This window comes from Chiloscyllium plagiosum, chromosome 22, assembly GCF_004010195.1.
Source record: "Chiloscyllium plagiosum isolate BGI_BamShark_2017 chromosome 22, ASM401019v2, whole genome shotgun sequence".
Classification (NCBI taxonomy): domain Eukaryota; kingdom Metazoa; phylum Chordata; class Chondrichthyes; order Orectolobiformes; family Hemiscylliidae; genus Chiloscyllium; species Chiloscyllium plagiosum.
The window spans coordinates 29,582,641-29,600,617 of record NC_057731.1 but is presented as its reverse complement, the minus strand read 5'-3'; the positions used below and the strand labels follow the sequence as shown (position 1 = coordinate 29,600,617).

General features: G+C 38.4%; 1 protein-coding gene across 1 annotated transcript in view; it reads left to right on the top strand.

The window, feature by feature from the left end:
- Positions 1–17,243, top strand: part of gpr26 (G protein-coupled receptor 26) — a 35,544-nt gene extending 18,301 nt beyond the window's left edge. The window contains exon 3 of the mRNA XM_043712661.1: positions 16,125–17,243. Coding sequence (XP_043568596.1) covers positions 16,125–16,356 — 232 coding nt within the window. The 3' untranslated portion in view covers positions 16,357–17,243. The remainder of the gene's footprint in view (positions 1–16,124) is intronic.
- Positions 17,244–17,977: the final 734 nt, after the last annotated feature.

Genomic DNA, 17,977 nt, shown 5'->3' with positions numbered 1-17,977 from the left:
AGGGGGTGGTACAGGTATGGGGGAATGAACTGCCAGAGGAAGTGGTGGAGGCTGTACAATTGAAACATTTAAGGGGCATTTGGATGGGTAAATGAATAGGAAGGGTTTGGAGGGATATGGACCGGGTGCTGGCAGGTGGGACTAGATTGGGTTGGGATATCTGGTCGGCATAGACGGGTTGGACCGAAGGGTCTGTTTCCATGCTGAACATCTCTATGACTCTATAACAAAGCTATTGGTAAATTGCCATTAAAGGAAAGTCTCAGTTCTATCAACATTTGATTATCGTGAGAAGCTTCTTAAATCTAAGGCAGGCAGTTGGACCGAAGGGTCTGTTTCCATGCTGAACATCTCTATGACTCTATAACAAAGCTATTGGTAAATTGCCATTAAAGGAAAGTCTCCGTTATATCAACATTTGATTATCGTGAGAAGCTTCTTAAATCTAAGGCAGGCATTATGTAAATTTTTTCTGTTAAAGTGAAACTTCCAGTCATTATGATATTTCGATTACAATAAACAGCATTTATTCTAAATATTTTGCAAAATGCACCAGTTGATGGACATGCTTTTTCTGATAATGTTCATTTGAAAAGTATTACCTTAGACATGAGTCAATGTCTATTCATGGCATTAAAGTTACTCAAAAAGAGCCACACAGTAATGGAATCATTTGATGTTCAGTTTGGTTCATATTTCAGCTGGAAATTGTTTGAGAGTGAGTAAAATTCAGGTAAGTAAATTCTATAAATAGCAAAAAAAAAGAAAAATAATGAAAAGAAAGCATTGAAACAAAACAGAAATTTAGGAAATGTACTGAATAATACCCAAAAAACAAATAGTGTCATGCTTTCATGCTTGGAGAAAGCTTGAAGTAGTGGAAAAAAATTGTAGTTTGACAGGTTGTGATGCAAATACCCCTTCCATTGCCATCTTGACATCAATAAGTGCAAAGGTTAATTCTGTTTCGCAAGATGAACTTATTGACAAGTACAACACATGCAATCACAGGGGAGAAGGGTTGTTCACCTAGCTATTCTGCTAGATGTCATCACAGAACTCTGATCTCCAGCTATCACCTGTTGGATTGGAGCCATATACCTTTTGATACTGTGGTAGAGATGCTAGTACAAAACCAAAGGTTCTCCATAGGTGACACCTACATATTTAACAATACATCTTTAGTACCTTCTTGAAAACTGTAGATTACCATAGTACCTTGTCTGTTTTCCAGAATTGTCTTCTAATTTGATAATGTTACATTGATATAAATACTTGCTACAACTTCCCATTAACTGTCCTCCTATCATAGGATCTACAGATCATTCACTAAAACTAGAGTTTGGATTCATTGGCATGAGAACTTTGAAAACAGTTTTACTTTTTCCAATTGAAAATATTCCAGTCATTGTGAAATATTTGTCCAGAAATGTTATATTATTCCATGGTAGTTAAAAATGATCCAAATTCACTGTCATTATTTTAATACAAATGCGTTGTTAAATTATCTTTGATGCAAATGCCAAATTTAATTTTGTTTTGTACAAACTATAGATACAACACTGTATAGATTATATCAAAATGCATAATCATATAGTCATCCATTTTTCACAAAAGCAGTACTTGTTCAAACAATTTTCCAATCAGTTTCCTCTCTCTCCTATTTGGTGGTATTGATCTCAAGTTGAGTATGATTTCCTGGATAACAGTGTCTTGCAGAAAGCCATTGAACAAAGTTAGCCTCATTTCAGAACAGATTCTTTTCTCAACTGATGATGGAAATGCTCTTGTAAATACATTTTGTAATCACTTGAGTTGTCAGTTTATCGATATAGTTGCTGCCCTAAATATCCCAACAGACCTCTACATTCTAAATTCTTGTGAATTTATTGTGGAGTACAAAGCTGACAAGTGGCCTCAACATTAGCTGTAGCCATCATTTGTGTGAAGGGATAGTTGAGTGAATTCAAAAACAGAAACGAGGTTTGGACCATTTTAACTTTTAGGTCTCATTTACATGGGATCTACTTGGGGTGGCAATAGAAATTCCCTACTTGCCTGCATGGGTGCAGCTAAAGAAACTTGACATCATCCAGGACAAAGCAGCCCACTTGATTGGTACCGCATCCACTCCAGCCACCACTGACACAATGCCAGCAATGTATACTGTCTACTACATGCACTGCAGAAATTCACCAAAGATCCTTAGATAGCACCTTCTAAATCCATGAGTACTTCCATCTAGAAGGACAAGGGCAGCAGTTACATGGGAACACCACTACCTGCAAGGTCTCCTCCAAGCCACTCACTATCCTGACTTGGAAATATATTGCCGTTCCTTCACTGTTGCTGGGTCGAAATCGTGGAATTGTGTGTCAACCTACAGTGCATGGTCTGCAGTGGTTCAGAAAAGCAGCTCACCACCACCTTCTGAAGGGCAACTAGGGACGGCATTAAATGCTGGCCAGCCAGTGATGTCCACGTTCCACATATTAATAAGAGAAAATGAGCATGAAGGAGTTATTGGGCTATGGAAAGTTGGGCAAACCATAGCCTCCCACTGATATATAGGTAGGTGTGAGGAAAGAGGTACCAGGAGAGCCTTGATGGAAGCAAAGGGTATGGTGGAGGAAGGAGTCTGGCAAAATCTGAAGTTTATGTTCCTCAAGGAAAAGCATTAAACTTACCAAGAGCCTTGTCTTATTTGATTTTAAGTGGCACAAATAGCATAGGAGCTTCCCCAGTTGGACCGGTATTAAAATTACAATTGGGATACAATAACCTATCTGTTCAGAAGCCTGAGTCAAAAATAACATATAATAGGAACTAGGTGATTTAATAGTGGTTAAATAATTCAGTTTGGATTGGTGGCTAGTGTTAAAATTGTTTATAAATTGTTCAGAGTAGTTATGTTGCCAAACAGTTGAGAACAATTCCAATGAATCTAAGGAGAAACATTACTTTTTAATACTTGCATAAAATTGAACTGTTAACATTCCATGACTAAAACTGTCTTGTCCTTTTTGATTACATCTGACTCAAGTCCCCATTCTTGTAAGTTGGTTCTATAAATAGGTCCATTGGAGAAAATAGTAATTCCCATGCAAAATTTTGCTGTTTGCAATTTTTAAAAAACATTGTCTAATTTCTTGCTAGGATCCTACAATCTGACCTTTATTTTAGAAAATATCACTGACAGACAACTTGAGGAAATATTTCTGCAAGATTATGATGGCATTTCCAAAACAATTTCTCCAAAATGATCCAATTAATGCTGTAATTCTTCATTCTCATTTGTCAATCCAATTCCTTTTAAAGTATTTGACAGAATTAGCTTTCATAATCTTTCCAGATCATGTCTTCCAAATCAGGATATTTCTCTGAATGAAATATATTCTCACCTACAATTTTGATCTTTTGTCATTAAGTATATGACCCCTGGCTGTTGGTCTACTCACCAAAGTGAACATGTTTCATTGTCTATTCCAAATAATTACTTATTAGTAAAATAACAAACATTGCTAAAAGGAGGTAAGATGCTGAAGCATTTTTGTCTTGCACTGGTCAGGAGAAGAAAGCAAGAAGCAGACTGGAATAAAGGGCCATGAATTTATGCAACATGGGAAGAAGGTGCTTGTTTGGGCTGTTATTCAATGAAGATGCAACAGGAGCAGTTAACTGTCAATCTTTGTTCTCAGACCAGGCGGGTAGATTCTGATTTATCAGGGTGTTGCCATGTCAATGTAACAGAGAATGGCAGTATACAAAGCCACATATTTTACAAATGAACAAGGTGCAGTGTGTGTATAAATGCCCCGTATGTTAATACCTATAGCTTCTAGCATGTGCAAATTCATTATACTACAAATCCAGCTTAAATTGGGTTTCCAATATACTTGTGAGCATAAGAACAAAACAAAGAACAAAGAAAGTTTACAGCCCAGGAACAGGCCCTTAGGCCCTCCAAGCCTGAGCCGATCCAAATGTACTGTCTAAACCTGTCGGTCAATTCCTATGCATCTGTATCCCTCTGCTCCCCACTTACTCATGCATCTGTCCGGACGCATCTTAAATGAATTTACCATGCCTGCCTCTACCTCTAATCTGTCCAGTACTATTTAACAAATGCGGTCCAATAGCAGAATCGCATCTAATGTCGAATATTGTATTCTGGGTTTTGCAAGCACTAGCTCATTGAGAATAACTGCTATGTTCCTATTGCACAGGAACAAGTTCGTCAACCCTCCAAGCCTGTGCCACTACATTCCATACTAACACTGGCCTTCACTTACAGGATCCGTATCCATCTATTCCCTTCCAATCATGTGTTTGCTTCCACCACCTCCTCTGGCAGGTCATTCCAGGCACTTACCACCCTTTTGTGTAAAAAAGTTGCCTCATACATTTCTTTTCAACGTTCCCCCACTCCCACACCTTGAACCTATGTCCCCTAGTAATTGACCACTCCACCCTGGGAAAAAGCCTCGGACTTTCCCCTCTCTCCATGCCATTCACAATCGAATAAACCTCTATTAGGTCACCCCCTCAACCTCCTGCGTTCCATGAAAACAAATCCTGTCTATTCAACTTTTCTTCATAGCTAAAATTCCCCGTACCAGGAGACATCCTGAAAAACCTTTTCTGTACCCTCTCCAAAGCATCCACATCCTTCTAGCAGTGTGGTGATGAGAATTGTATGCAATATTCCAAGTGTGGCCCAACTAAAGTTCTATAAAGCTGCAGTATGACTTGTCTAAACTTATACTCAATGCCCCTTCCAGTAAAGGCAAGCAGGCCATAGGCCTTTTTTTAACCACCTTATCTACTTGCGCTTCCACCTTCAGTGATGTGTGGACCTGCACATCCACATCCCTCTGCATATCAATACTCCTCAGGGTTCTGCCATTCATTGAATAATTACCACCTGTACTTGACCTTCCAAAATGCATGATCTCACATTTGTCCAGATTAAACACCATCTACCATTTTTCTGCCCAATCCTCCAACTGATCTATATTCTAATTCGTTGTTGGTTTGTTCGCTGAGCTGGTTGGTTTTTTGGCAGGCGTTTCATCCCTCTTTCTAGGTGGCATCATCAGTGCTGTGTTGCCTCCTGTGAAGCACTGGTGCGCTGTTCTGCTTTGAATTGATATCGAGTCATAGAGTCATAGAGATGTACAGCATGGAAACAGACCCTTCGGTCCAACCCTGTTTCCAGTTGGTGTCGGTTCCAGTTTCTCCATTGCAGCAGTTTGTGTATTGGGTCCAGGTCAATATGCTTGTTGATGGAGTCCGAGGATGTGTACCATGCTTCCAGGAATTCTCTTGCTGTTCTTTGTTTAGCCTGTCCTGGTATCGTTGTATTGGCCTGGTCATGGTTCATGTTGTCTGACTGTATGGTCGTGTCGCTAAGTTGCTAGTTGGTGTTCATGGATGCAGGTCACTAGCTGCCTGCCTGGTTGTCCTGTATAGTGCTTAGTGCAATCACTAATGATCTATATCCTGCCTTATCCTCAGACAATCTTCCTCACTATCAGCAACTCCACCAATCTCTGTATCTTCTGCAAACTTACTAATTAGACCAGCCACATTTTCAGCCAAATCATTTATGTAGACCACGAACAGCAGAGATCCCAGGAATGATCCCTGTGGAACACCATTAGTCACAACCCTCCATTCCAAAAAGCATCTTTCCACTGCTGTGCCATGTCTCCTATGACTAAGTCAGTTCTGTATCCATCTTGCCAGCTCACTCTTGATAGTATGTGACTTCTCCTTTTGTACCAGTCTGCCATGATGGACCATGTCAAAGGCTTTACTGAAATCCATGTGGACAACTTCACAGACTATTCCCTCATCAATCATCTTTGTCACGTCCTCAATAAACTCAACCAAGTTAAAGAGGCATGACCTCCCCCTCACAAAATGATGCTGTCTATCGCTAATAAGTCCATTTGCTTCTCAATGCATATAGATCTCGTCCCTGAGAATCTTTTCCAATAATTTCCCTATCACTGATCTGTAATTTCCAGGATTATCCTTGCTACTCTTCTTAATTAATGGGACAACATTGGCTATTCTCCAGTCCTCCGGGATTTCACCTGTAGTCAAAGAAGATACGAAGATGACTGATATGGTTCACCAGTCATTAGGATGTATGGCGTACAAATCTGGCATTACACTGGTACTGAATCTCATATATCTCTATTTATTTGTGTGGTGGACAAAATATTTTTTCCACTTGATGATCATAACTCTTTGTGGCGAAAACCACTCGGTTTACTGCAGAGTAACAATGTGAGACAGCTAGCTTTGGATGTTTGCGAAGGCAGAAGAATCCAGAACCGGGGTCACAATCTGGGACAGAGAGGATGAGAAACTTCTTCATTCAGAGAGTGGTGAACCTGTGGAATTCACTACTACAGAAAACGGTCAAAACCAAAAAATTGTATGATTTCAAGAAGGAGTTGGAATTAGCACTTAGGATTATGGGAACAAAAGATATGGAGGGAGAAGCAGGAACAGGCAATTGAGTTGGATGATCCGTGATAATCATAATGAACAGTGGACCAGGCCTGAAGGAAGAAATGGTCTACTCCTGCTTCAAGTTTTCATGTTTCTATGTTTCACCTGCTGTTCAAATATTTGAGGCATTTTCCCCTTCTAGGGTCATCTAAAGTATTGGCAACTATTCAGAGACAGAAATGGTGGACACAGGCCCTTTCATGTTTACTCTGTCAAAATCCACCTTGGAAATGTCTATTAGATCATCTCTATAAAGAACAATACTAAATTGAGCAACCTCTCTTCATGACTCAAGTCCCTTGTCCTTGGTAACATAAGAGGAAATCTTCTCTCTATAAGGCCTTTACAAATCCCTTGAAGTGGTCTAGACACTGATAAAACTTTAGCATGATTTATTTTCTTTTATATTCCATGCCTTCATCTTTATATCCAGTAATATATATGTATTTTAGACACAAGAGACACCTTTTAAAAGTTATTAAATATTAAAACATATTTAATTGTATCTGTTTTGAGTTTAAATAAGGACTAGATTTAAAGCAAGGGGAATATTCAGCAATTACATTCTAAAAAGCTGCCCAATGTTTCTGCTTTATGGAAGCGTTTATGATTATGCAAATAAGCTTTGAAGTTTGCGTCTGGATTGCTGATTGCAGCCAGATCAGGAACTCAGACTCCATATCTTAGCAAACTGTAAGTAGTAGTCAGCCCATGAATTTCTGTCAGTTTTAACAGAGGGGTTTTCAGATCCATTACCTGGGTGGATTTTTTTTAAACTGTAAGTAGAATCTTGTCTTACCAGGATCTAATGTAATTCAAGTGATCAAGTCCCTTATGAATAATCTGCAATATAAATTAGATTTTTTATTCAATACTAGCTAAATAATTACTAAATAATAACAAAGTAAATTGAAGTTAATTGTGAACAATTAGCATAATGATTTAGGGGTCATTGCCACTGTCCCTGAAGATTAAAACTTAGGAATGATGCTGTATGATATCAGTGGACAAAATTATTGAATGCTCTGTTGAACCAGAGTTCGAAGTTCATCATATTATTGCAACAAATTTTGTTATGGAGCTTCTCCACTTTGCTTCCAATCAGAAAATGATCCAGCTTGTAGTTTGTTTTTTTAGATTGGTAGTCAGCTGCATGTAATGATGTGATCACAATGCTCATAGTACTGAGTCAAGGGTATTCATCCGGAAGCTGAAAGAACTGGATCTGAAGGGATTATTGGTGCAGAGAACACAAAATGATGCTGTATAGTTCTGGTCAACTGCAGAATTGGTAGCCATTGGTCTTTGTTTGTATCGATTTTGCCTGCTTCTTTACCTCTATATCATCCTTTCCAAGAGAATTAAAGGAATTTCCAATTATGGAGATTGCTGTAGACTGGAATAAATCTGAAGACTCTCTGCATTATGTAACAGCACTCCTATGGAACTTTCCAAGGAGCAACAGAGCGGTTTCAGGATATTGGTAGTTTGTGCACTATGGTTTATCACACTTATGAAATCTTCTTGTGGTGCTTCTCTGTGTCAGTGCACAGGTTCATGATGGGTGACATATGGACCAAATGTTAAGAAGATGCATTTGTACCTAGATACCACATCAAACACTTGATTGTGTCAGTGATAGTCAGAAAACTTGAGAATTGGATTTTGGATGTGATAAATGGCAGAAAAATGCAGATTATTCCTACTGTTGTACACAAGATGAGTACAAATCTTCTCCAGGAAAGAATAGTTATTATCTTGCCCTCAAGCACACAAGGATATATTGGTGCAGTTAACAATGTCAGGCATTAAGCACAGGAAATGGGCCAGTGACGTGGTCTTTGCTGCTTGATGTTGCCTTATGAAGTGTGTGGGTTCCTTCTCAGAGAGTAAGTGCATGTTGCCAACATCTGAAATTAGTGTTGCGTAGAGCAGTCATTAATTTTAGGTGAGGGAGAATATTCCCATCACTCCTGCTTTTGGAGCAGGTGATGAAGCTGAACAACAGCCAGAAGGCCTCAGCTACAGCAGTCATTGCCATAGCTGCTGACCTCTCAGACTTGCATCAGTGGTCATGTTTCTCTTCCTAAGGTACCAGATACCAATCTTTATCAATAGGGCTCCCTGCATCCATAATTTTTATTTTAATACATTCATGGGATGAGGTCATCACTGGCTGGACTAGCATTTATGACCCATCCCTATTTGCCCCAATGGCAGTTAAGAATCAGCCAGATTGCTCTGAGTCTGGAGTCACATATAAACCAAAACAAGGAATGATGGCAGATGGTTTTCCTAAAAAGGCATTTGAGAACCAGACAGTTTCTTACAACAATCAAAATTGTTATATGGTTACCACAATCTATTTTTTTGAATTTCACATTTTTATTGTCATGTTGGGATTAAAACGAGAACATTAGATTGGGTTCTGGATTATTAGTCCAATGATTTTACCATTACACCACTGCCTCCCCTTTTAATGATCAGGCTTTTCAAATGACTAGGCCCACCAAATTCAGGCACACTGAATGGACATCTCAAGCACCTGGGGAGAAGCAAATGGGGAAAAGGAGCCCCAGTATTACTAACTGATACAAATTTGATTTCAGCAGAAACAATTCTATTGCTGGTGCGCTGCCAGAAATTACTGTTATTATTTTAAGAATGTTTTTGTCTAGTTGTTTTATGAGGGTGCTAATTCATTTAAAATAAACAGATTAAAATATGCATCAGAGGAAAGCAGACAAATGCATTTGTTGATAAAATGAGCATTGAGATTATTATCCTTTGTTAGTATTTTTCCTTTCTTTCTCTTTAGAATCCTTCTTCATTCACCTTGGGGTTTGGGTGTGAGGGTATGTGGCAGATGTCTTCAAAGTAGCTCATTGACAAACTTGTCAGGAGGTGCATCTCAGCAATGCTGGAAGCTTTTTTCTCATCAATCCTTCACATGACTTTAATAAAACTGACAACATTTATCCTCTCAGTGAGGTCTGCATGCAATTGTCAATCAGGAATTTAACTTAAACTTAGTCTGCTAATCAGATGTAAAGTGCTATAATTCAATAGCTCTATTCAACAGTCTAATAAAACACTTTTTTTTAAACAGGACAGCTTTATTCTTCATACTTGCATCTTTTTAATAAAAATTAGACAGTTGCTCAAAATGTTATATTTGTATTCTTTCAGTAGATTACAGTAGTTCAACTTAGTGCAGGTATTTAATTAGATGTTCAGCTGAAAATATTCAATGGTGGTATGCCATTAACCTATGCCTGTGGTTTCTGATGTAGGCACCATGCCAACTTTGCATTTTGCCCAGGTTGCTGTGTGCAGCCAGTGCTGAACGCACTGTTGAGTGGCTACACATCTCAACAGGGAGCTCTAGTTTGCTGTGTGACCAGCAGCACTTAAAACCAGATGGCACATCTTAAAAGCAGTCACGCACTCTGGCTGGAGGAAGTGAGGGGCTGTTCATGGAAAAGGATCTACCTGGGAGAAATGGTTAATTGTGATGCAACCAGGAAAAACAGTGTGCTTCAGGGTTCTCCAGCAGTGCACTGCATGCTATGGTACAGGACATGAAATAAAGAAGAGATGCCATTTATCCTCAGATGGGCCAGGAGACCTTCCAGGCAAACATTTTGAAGACAGTAGGACTAGATAGCGAATTTGGTTAATGTGAGGAGCCAAGCCCTGAGGTTATGTTACAGTATGTTACAATCCCAGATAAGGCCCCTCAAATTTATGCCGCAGATCTTGCTGTCAACAACTCTTCACTTTCGAGTTACTTAGCTTTTTTTCTCCAAAGACTACATCCAAGGCTTGACAATGCTGCAGTGTAGCATCCAATCACTAGCACACATCCAACTCTCTCGCTGCTCTGAGCAGAACCCTACTGCCCATCGGCTGACCTCTGTCCCAACTGCATGAAGCCAGCTAACAACATCAGTTGGTCAAGTGGCTTCATCTTCTCTAAGTCTCTTTCTTTCTCACTGAGAAGCTGACTGTCGAATTTCCGATTCAGTGACCCTTGCAACTCCTCTGTAAGATCGAATATAGCAACCATTGGAACATTCTGTGCCTCGTATTTTACGATGTCCACAGCATCTTTAATAGCTCACCGGCATGAAAATGGATTTTATCACAAATGTCAGAAAAGGATCAAAGAGCTCACATAAATGGTCAAGGTCAGTGAATTTTGCCACACCCCACTAAATGAACCTCATGTGTTGCAAAATAAACCACACCACCCTCACTCATATCAACAACAATTGCAGTCAATCACTGCTCCTAATATTCATAGATTCCCTTGCACTAGTTGGGTAGAAATTTCGCTCCCCATAAATATTGGGAAGGCTGAAACAGCTGTTCTTGGTACTTACTTAAAAGTCTTTAGGTGCTGGCCCAATGGATCTCCATGGCTACAGTCTGACACTAAACAGTTTATTTACAATCTTGAATTCTCTTCGACCACAAGCTGAGCTTCTCTGACTACCTAGTCTAGCCTCTGTAAGATTGACTGACATTGACCTTAACAGCTTATCTGCTGCTCGAGCTCTTATTTACTCATTCTTTCATTATTGGCAGATTTGACTACATCAGTGCAATCTTGGCTAGCTTACCAGTCAGTCTCATAAAATTCCTTCTTGTTGACAGTATGCAACAATATTCTTATGCCAACATAGTCCCTTTTTTATTTATGCAATCCACCAAGAGTCTGAGAAGGCCAATGAAATTCTCTACTATTTAGCCCTTGACAAGTTGAATGACAACCATATTTGTTCCTGGATCAATTGTTCTGTGATTGGCTTCTATTTGAATAGACTTGTAATGAGTTGGTTTCTCTTGACCCATTTGCTGTCTTTTGCTACACTTTGAACACCTTTAGTTATATGAAGAATGTTGACACCAAAACATGTACATAGACTCAATATTGTTGATTGTAAATTACATGTACATTCTCAACTCGCGAACATATTTTTGTGATGTAAACATGTTTGTAGCAGCTTTGCATGAGACATTTGATTTCTTGCTGCCATGAAATGGCATTCTTTCTTCTTCCCATGTACTGGAAGGTACCTACAATGTTACAGATGTAGCATTCCTTTGTTATAGTGGAGTACTACTTGTGATTGTGAGACATTTTTGTTCCACAGCACTGACACTGACTCTTAGTTTCTGTTATTTGGCCAATTCTTTGCTTTGGCTAGATTGTTTGGTTACATCTTATAAAGCAAATAAATTCTTTTGCTCTCCTTGATAAAGTTGCCTTTCCCTCTGAGGATTTGTCTGTGAATATTCCTGATTTCTGCATTCAGAACAATTTGAATATCTTTCTCTAAAGTTAAATCTTCTTTGAATTGGATTTAACAAGCTAATCAATAATTCCAACAAGAGATGCCTCTTATGAATTCTGCTTTCAAATCTTCATGGTCACCGGTTTCCACTAATCTGTAGAAATCAGTTTTAAAATAATCCATGGCTTCCCCTGGATGTTAATCTCTTTTGTTAAGTATTGCTCTTTCAAGAGTGTTATTTGTTCTCAGATTAAGGAAATTGTCAAAATTGCATAGAATTTCTTCAAAAGCATCTTTCCCTGGTTCTATCATTTGGAAATTTGCAATATCAGCAGCTGTAGTCCTTATTGAAAACAACAGTATATTTACTTGTTTGCCTGTGGCTGAGTACTTACCTTTGCAGAAATTCAATACCTTAAAAACTGATTTCTCCAAGATGTTATATTGATGTTCTATTTGCTCTGATCTGTCATTAAATCTTGCAGCTAACATTTCACCTGCCATGTTTTGCTAGTGTAATTATTTATTCTTACTTTAATGCCTTTAAATGCTGCAGTGTCATCAATTCATTGTAATCTCTTTTGCTTGAAGATATTTACTTGTGTAAAAGCAATGTCATTTTATTTCCCTATTGATGAAACTTTCCAACTATGCAGCATCACAGTGCTGCATTCTTTTCATTCATTTAAAGATTTTATTTCTGCCATTGTAGTGCTGCAGTATAACTGCATTGCTTACTGAGGATTTTCCAGTATTATTGCCATCAAAATAAAGATTTTGGAGCATCTGCAGCTGAAGTGGGCTTTCAGTCTTTTTAAGGAAAAAGTAGATGCACTCCTAGCTTTCACAGCCTGATATAAAATAGTTTCCCATAACTTTACCAAATAAAGCTTTAAATCTGTGGTATTAATAAATTCTTGCTCTTTTGATTAAGTTATGCTCTGACTACAACCACAAAAATCGTCTATTTTCTTCTGCTAGACTCTGAGTGTGCAAGCGTCAAACCAATCCATTTAGCTGACCTCCCGAGCACTTGGCAGAGTCTGCAAATTCCTAATTGAATTTATTGGCTATCTCAAATCCTGTTGGTCATCCTTCATCACAAGAAGAATCCAAAGTCCTTGATCAGCAGACCTAATATTTCCTAATGTAGCAAATGTCAAATTTTCTTTTACAAAGTTCTGGTGAAGCCCTCGAGCCACTTCATTTAATAATGGTGCTATACAAATATAAATTGTTGCGATGTAACTTGTCATCACACTTTGAATGTGTTACATTTGTGAAGTGCTATGGGATGATTTATCATGCTAAAGGCATTATATAAGTACTTGTTGATTTTGTTGTTGACCTTACCCTCACATATATACCATTGCTGCAAGCCTTAAAGTTTGCACACACTACTAGCTATTGGACAATAACAACCAAATCATTAAAACAGACTCTCAGCATTACCCTCAATGACACATTTCCCTCTCTTCTTTGGGATAAGGTGATAGAAGCCAGGAGTTAACTGAAGGAGCCCTGGTACACTCACTTCTTGATAGAGAAGGTGGCCATCATCATTGGAGTGCTCTTGCCTTAGACCATAGTCAGCAGCAGAGCTCCGTCCATTGAAGTTAATGAAATCATCATGTCTAATCTTTCTCCTCAGCTCTCAATCTCCTATGATTGACAAACAGACACCTCTTGGTTTCTGCAGCTACCCTAGTCCCATCACGACTCTTCATTTTACTCCTTCCTTTCGGAAAGCAAAAAAACTGATACCTCATCAGACAATGGTGGAGTAGAAAGAAGTGAAAGAGCAGAAAGGTAATGATCAGGAAAAAATCACTGATCTTACACTTGCAGCCCCCTGGCTCCAATACAGATATCACATGTACTCTCGGGAATAAGGATTTGTATATGCTTAGGTACTGGAAAGGAGAAGTTTGTAATCAGGGCAATGGATAAGGGTAGTCCAGGTATTGACCTTGAATTTTTAAATTTTTGTGTATTCTGGAAAGTTATCATCAGTTTGAAAAATAATGAATATATCTCTTCTATTCAAGAAAGAAGGAAAACAGGCAGCAGAAAAGTATGGGCTAGTTAGCTTAACATCTATCATTGGAAAAACTCTCAAATCTATTCTCAACAATGTTATAGAAGTCACTTAGAAAATCTCAATGCAATCAGGCAGCATCCACATGCTCTTGTGAAAGGGAACTCATATGAGTAACCTATTAGAGTTATTTGCAAAAGTAACAAGCAATATAAATAAAGGGAACCTGTGGATGTATTGCACTTCGATTCCCAAAAGCATTTGAGAAGATGCCACATCAAAGCTTAATATGCAAAATAGCCCAAAGTGTGAGGTGATAGACAAAAAGGAATGGTTAGCTAACAGGAAAAACAGGAAGGTAGGCACAAATGAGTCATTTCAGTGGTTCTGTTCGCCGAGCTGGAAGTTTTTGTTGCAAACGTTTCGTCCCCTGTCTAGGTGACATCATCAGTGCTTGGGAGCCTCCTGCGAAGCGCTTCTTTGATGTTTCCTCCGGTGTTTATAGTGGTCTGTCCCTGCCGCTTCCAGTTGTCAGTTTCAGCTGTCCGCTGTAGTGGTCGGTATATTGGGTCCAGGTCGATGTGTTTGTTGATGGAGTTTGTGGATGAACTCTCAGGGCTATAAACACCGGAGGAAACATCAAAGAAGCGCTTCGCAGGAGGCTCCCAAGCACTGATGATGTCGCCTAGCCAGGGGACGAAACGTTTGCAACAAAAACTTCCAGCTCGGCGAACAGAACCACAGCAACGAGCACCCGAGCTACAAATCTTCGCACAAACTTTGAGTCATTTCAGGATGGTAAGATATAAGTTGAGGGCCACAGGATCAAGTGCTGGTGCTTCAGCTCTTTAAAATTTATCTCAATGATTTGGATGAAGGAGCCAAGTTTCTGGTTGAAAAATGTATAGTATAATAGATTGTTGTTTGGAGACATAGTGTAAGCACAGCAAACAACTACATTTGCACTCGTACAAAGAAAATTCTAATGTCTTGTACAAAGATCGTGGCAAGTATCTTCTAAGAAGCACACTAACAATTCACCTTCATATACTTTGAAAATCAAACCAAGGTACTTTAGAGACATGTGGATGATATGCCCTGAAGGAGAACGTGAGGACGGCAGATGTTGGAGATCAGAGCTGAAAATGTGTTGCTGGAAAAGCGCAGCAGGTCGGGCAGCATCCTGAAGAAGGGCTTATGCCCGAAACATCGATTCTCATGTTCCTTGGATGCTGCCCGACCTGTTGCGCTTTTCCATGATATGCCCTGAACCAAAGATAGAGAGACAGCACCGAATGATAATGGGTCAAAATGATGCATTTTGACAATTATCCAAAAGATAGAGATATTGATGGGTTCAAAAGGAAATTCCAAGAATTGGTCCTACATATCTAAAAAGAAAGCTGCTAGTGATGAGGAGAAGGATGGATTAACTAGAGCTTGGAGTATGCAGAATGGACAATTCTGAGAGAGGTTGCGGTGGGGTGGGACAGGCGGTGAACTTTGGTGGATGAAAGACATAGAGAAAGGGATGAAGGCAGTTACCCAGTTGGGATGGTGTGAGCCAGTGGAAAGTATATATGAACTTGTGCAAATGAGGATATTTTAATTTGTGGAAATTGACGCAAGTCAGCAAGGGAAGGGTATATAATAGGAAATGACCAGGAGATGTAGAAGAAAAGTTGTTATTGGAGTGTACAGGATGGGAAGCCAATTAAATTCAAGTGTCTTCTAGCAGATATTAATTAAATAATTTTAAAAATTGATTTAACTTGCAATTGTAGTTTGATCATAACTTAATGAAACCCATTTAACATAGCCATATGTGATTCTTTGAGATCTTTCATGCATATAGGATAATCAGAAATCCAAGTGAACTGAGTAGAATATTCAGTTTCTTTAGGAGTTGCATTAATCTTTGGTTATAAGGGATGTCAGGAAAATCATGGCATTGAATTGTTGAATCGCCTGAATTATGACTGGTGATCATACTGTTGGCTGGTTAATAAATATCTGAATTTGGAATTAATGTTATCAATTGTTTCAATGGGAAGAAAAGCTGAGATATGTATGTCTCTTGTTACAAACCGCATACTTCTAATTGGATGGAATTAACTTTTAAGGTCATGGTGAAATAAATTTGTTTATAGTGCTTCATGAAAGGGTCTTGAGTGACAAAGGGCAATGTTAAGAAATTCTCGAAATGTAATCTCTTAACAAATGCATTAGAAGCTTCCTGTTAACATTTTGTGTTTTGACAGGCTGGTGGAATTGGCTGTGTCAACACCAATCAATCCATACTGGGGAATTCTTTCCAAATGTTTGGCTTATGGCAAGGCTGTTTCAGACCCCTTTGTATACTCTCTGCTGCGTCATCAATACAAGAAGACATGGATGGACATTATTAATAGACTGCTTAAACGAAGCTCTTTAAACTCCTCGGCACTAACAGGTGAAACACCAAACAGCAATTTTGTACAAACAACTGAATGAAATAAACTTTGCAAACAAAGTTTGACAGATATGTGCATTTGGGATTTTTATTGGAATATGTGCCCGATGGAATTTTTGACTTTATTCTGCTTTCTACTACTTTAGACAATTATTTTCGTTAATGTTTAAAGGAAAATTCTCACAGCTCACCTTTACACTTTTGTAACTATGATTGATATTTGGTTCTTTTCTCAGGTGGACGTGGATGATTAGTGAGCACTTTCAGTGAGGTCCTGTAAATTCACAAGTAAAGTCACCTTGTAATTTCTGTGGGAAGGTGTAGAATTGCCGGAACTGAAAATAACACGAGCTGAAACACATTAATTGCAGGATAATCATTAATTGTCAACCAATTGAGGGGCAACATTTTGAATTCAATCTCAACTAATTCTGATATCAATAACCATCACTGATTGTGTCTCTTTTTTTAATTCAAAGCTGTATCCATTTGAGTCATCAAATGCAAATAACATGGAGAACTATTATTAGAGAAATAAAAAAAATAGAGAATGCTAGAAATGTGGGCTTACCAGCATTTTTGGACATAGAAAAGATTAACATTTAAAGTCAATGACCTTTCTCCACAGATACTGCCAGACCCACTAAGTATTTCCAGCATTTTCTGTTTTTATTTCAGATGTCCAGCAACAGCAGTATTTTGATTTTCTAATATTAGAAAATATTAGTATTAGAGATAATAATATCAGGGAATAACTTCCTTTGATCTTATTATCTCAGCAACGAACACCAGTCTTTATTGATATTATCACCAAGTTTTTATCTTTCTTAGCATCTTTATCCATTTTTAATAAACCCTATTAATATTGTTTTCTATCATAGGCACTGTTGAATATTTTCAGGTATCTCATGAAAGGAGATGGTGAATAAGTTAGTCCCATTTTTTGTATCTTGACTGATATTGAAATATGTAAAGAATATTTCTGTAAATGTCTTCTTTTCCTTAACTAAGCAGGAAATAGAAATTCAAAGATGCTTTTAATATTTAAAATATTAATATTCAACATCATTTATATGAGTAAGAATATAACTAAAGTTTTGACTTGACTGGCAGTCACTTCAGAAATACATTTTCTACTAAACCACCTGCTAATTGATTGGCCTACCTTCCAACTTTACTGCTGCTCCTGTTATATCTTAACGTTTGGAGAAGCATGTCCATTACAATTCCTGTCTGTATGGCTTATCAGTCAATCACTGATGATGTTAAGAATGGTGGCATTTTGCCATAAATACCAATTTGTTCTAAAAGAGTTACACATACCCTAATCACGAGTTTTCAAACTGATCAGTGTGATGGATATTAGCAACTTTCCAGCTAGTCCATTGTGAGACGTAAAATTGGAAATGAACAGCTTAAATCAGGCAATCCAGCATTCAAAATGATGGGATAGTCTCTTGACGATGCCATGATTTTCTTGTGAAAAACACTTGTTCTGTTACTTTACTTGAAGAATTCAAGCTCCAAAGTGAAATTAATTATTATGCCAAGGCTCATAAATACTGCACTTGAAACAATCCACAATTATTAAAGGGATAAATGTAGGGGAATGGGTCAGGTTGGGTTGCTCTTCGGAGGGTCGGTGTGGACTTGTTGGGCCAA